The 2,174-nt window shown below is 33.8% G+C and overlaps 1 protein-coding gene across 1 annotated transcript in view; it reads right to left on the bottom strand.

Annotated features, from left to right (window-relative positions):
* Positions 1–715: 715 nt before the first annotated feature.
* Positions 716–2,174, bottom strand: part of SCP2D1 (SCP2 sterol-binding domain containing 1) — a gene marked incomplete at its 5' end in the record, with an annotated part of 13,284 nt that continues 11,825 nt past the window's right edge. The window contains one exon of the mRNA XM_010074274.1: positions 716–1,078. Within this exon, the coding sequence (XP_010072576.1) occupies positions 989–1,078 (90 nt within the window). The remainder of the gene's footprint in view (positions 1,079–2,174) is intronic.

The raw sequence follows: 2,174 nt of genomic DNA, 5'->3' as shown, positions 1-2,174 counted from the left end.
AAGGAGACAAGCCTTAGATGGCCTGCATTCTTCAACAGGTATCAACGTAGAACAAGTCTGAATGAGAAAGAAAAAGACACCTGAGCACACAAAATGTTGGTCACATTGGTGAAATCAAAATTCCAGGTGTTTATGTGACGATCAATGAACAAGAACACACCTTCTACAGGAAAACACGGGCACAGCTGTTATCTCAGTTCTGGCCACAGGTACAACATAAGGAATTTACTCCTCTATCTTTCCCTGCTGCCATGATGCTGGCCCTCATGAGAGGGAACCTACATGAAGAACAATTTGGCTACAGTAACAGTCTCTGGTGCAGTATAATAGCTCTCAGATAAAGAAGTTTTCTCTGAAGAATTAATGCTTATCACTTTCCACGTAATTTACAAGAGTAACTTATACAAAAATGACTAAGGTGGGCAGACATAAGGTTCAAGAGGTTTTCGTGCACAGAAAAAAAACATAAAACCAAGATGTAAATAAACAGAACTGACTTCCCTCTTCCAGTTGTTTTAATGGGATTATGAGAACTTAGGACAAAAAATAATGTTAATTTGGTTTTTTTTAATTATTAATAAACCAGCTAGATTAATGAAAATTAAACCATCTGCATAAGGCAACATAAATCAAGACAGACACATATAAGGAGATATTAAAGAGGTGTATTGGTTTAATTTTCCTCAGAATTAATATAGAAATATATGCATCTTTATAAGAACTACGTAAATTTTATTTAGATACAGGTGTGCAACGAGAAAAGTATGATTTTCTACCATTGCTGAGAAACAAAAAAGAGACAATATTAACAGTTACGTTAATTTCATAATTTTCTGTCTACAGCAATTAAGTATCTTTTATATTAGCAGTATAAAGAATCAGTACATAGATCTTAAGTAGCCTGCAAATGTTTCAATCACTGGTTCTGAACAAACTGAAGTTTCTGTCTTCTGAAGTTCTTCAATGCTGTGGTAGATGATCAAGCAGTTCAGAGTCTGGCATAATCTTTCAGAATCATTTCCAATTTCTGGCTCAGCATGATGTTCCCCTTCACTTTTAGTTTACCAGAAAAGAATGCCTATAAAAAGCAGAGAAGGAAAAAAAAATGTTTTCAACTGCTCACTCACAATTCAAAGAGCTGTTGGAACCAAACAAGAAGCCAACAGAAGCTGATGGCAAAACTTCACCAGGGCACAAAAATAAAGTTCCCAATCCTCCCCTCCATATGCCATAGATATCTGTATATCCTTACACGAAATGAGAAAAATGAATGAAAAAGACATTTAATTAAAATTAAAGATTAATTAAAGATTGATTAAAAGGTCAGCTACTCACTCAAATTCATAATTAATCCAAACAGGAACTCGCACAATATACATACACACATTCCAAAGAAATGCACCAGCTTTATACGTAGCATATTACACCAGACAGGAACTAAAGAAGATTTCATTGCATTTGCAGAATCATAGCTCAAACAATATTTTCACTTAAATGCTGCTATACTACATTTTTATTGTCCCTACTTCAAAAAGCTGTATACCATGTTTCAATCTAGTTCAGCATTTTTTTAGAATTAGTTCTGCTTTGCTGTGAAAGCTCTTTGAAAGTTCTGAAAGAAGTGCTTTTGCATAGCTCCATTAATTTGAAATACATTCAGACAAGGAATAGAGAGAGCCAGTAGAAAAGAATTTGAATAGATGCTTTGAGATTCTTTAGATGAAAAACTTCACAGAAACTAAAAGGAAATACTAATGCCTAAGAACAGATAATGTTCCTGAACTGCAATCACTGTTCTTTAGCATTCTGAAGATTACATATCAACATCTTGTTTGTTTATGCTTTATGCGTGCTATTACAGAGGGTCACAAAGGATTGTATTCATGTGGTATGTGGGACTCAAACATTTGCCATCAACATTAGTCTCCAATTTTACAAAGTCTTCAACAACTTCTGCTTGGGATCAAAGAGAAAGAACTGTTTGATATATGATGAGCTTAATTAAAGTTTTCATTTGCTCAAGCTTTAATCTGTAAGCTGACATATTAAATTTGTGACAGTTTAATTTACTTTTACACAAGTCATTTTTATTATTAAAATTAGTAGTTCTAAGCAGTTGATTACTCCATGAAGCTGAAAGTGGAGACACAGATTACAAATTTTTCTTAAGTCTC

This window comes from Pterocles gutturalis, unplaced genomic scaffold, assembly GCF_000699245.1.
Source record: "Pterocles gutturalis isolate BGI_N339 unplaced genomic scaffold, ASM69924v1 scaffold11907, whole genome shotgun sequence".
Lineage (NCBI taxonomy): Eukaryota > Metazoa > Chordata > Aves > Pterocliformes > Pteroclidae > Pterocles > Pterocles gutturalis.
This window is presented reverse-complemented; position numbering and strand designations above follow the sequence as displayed.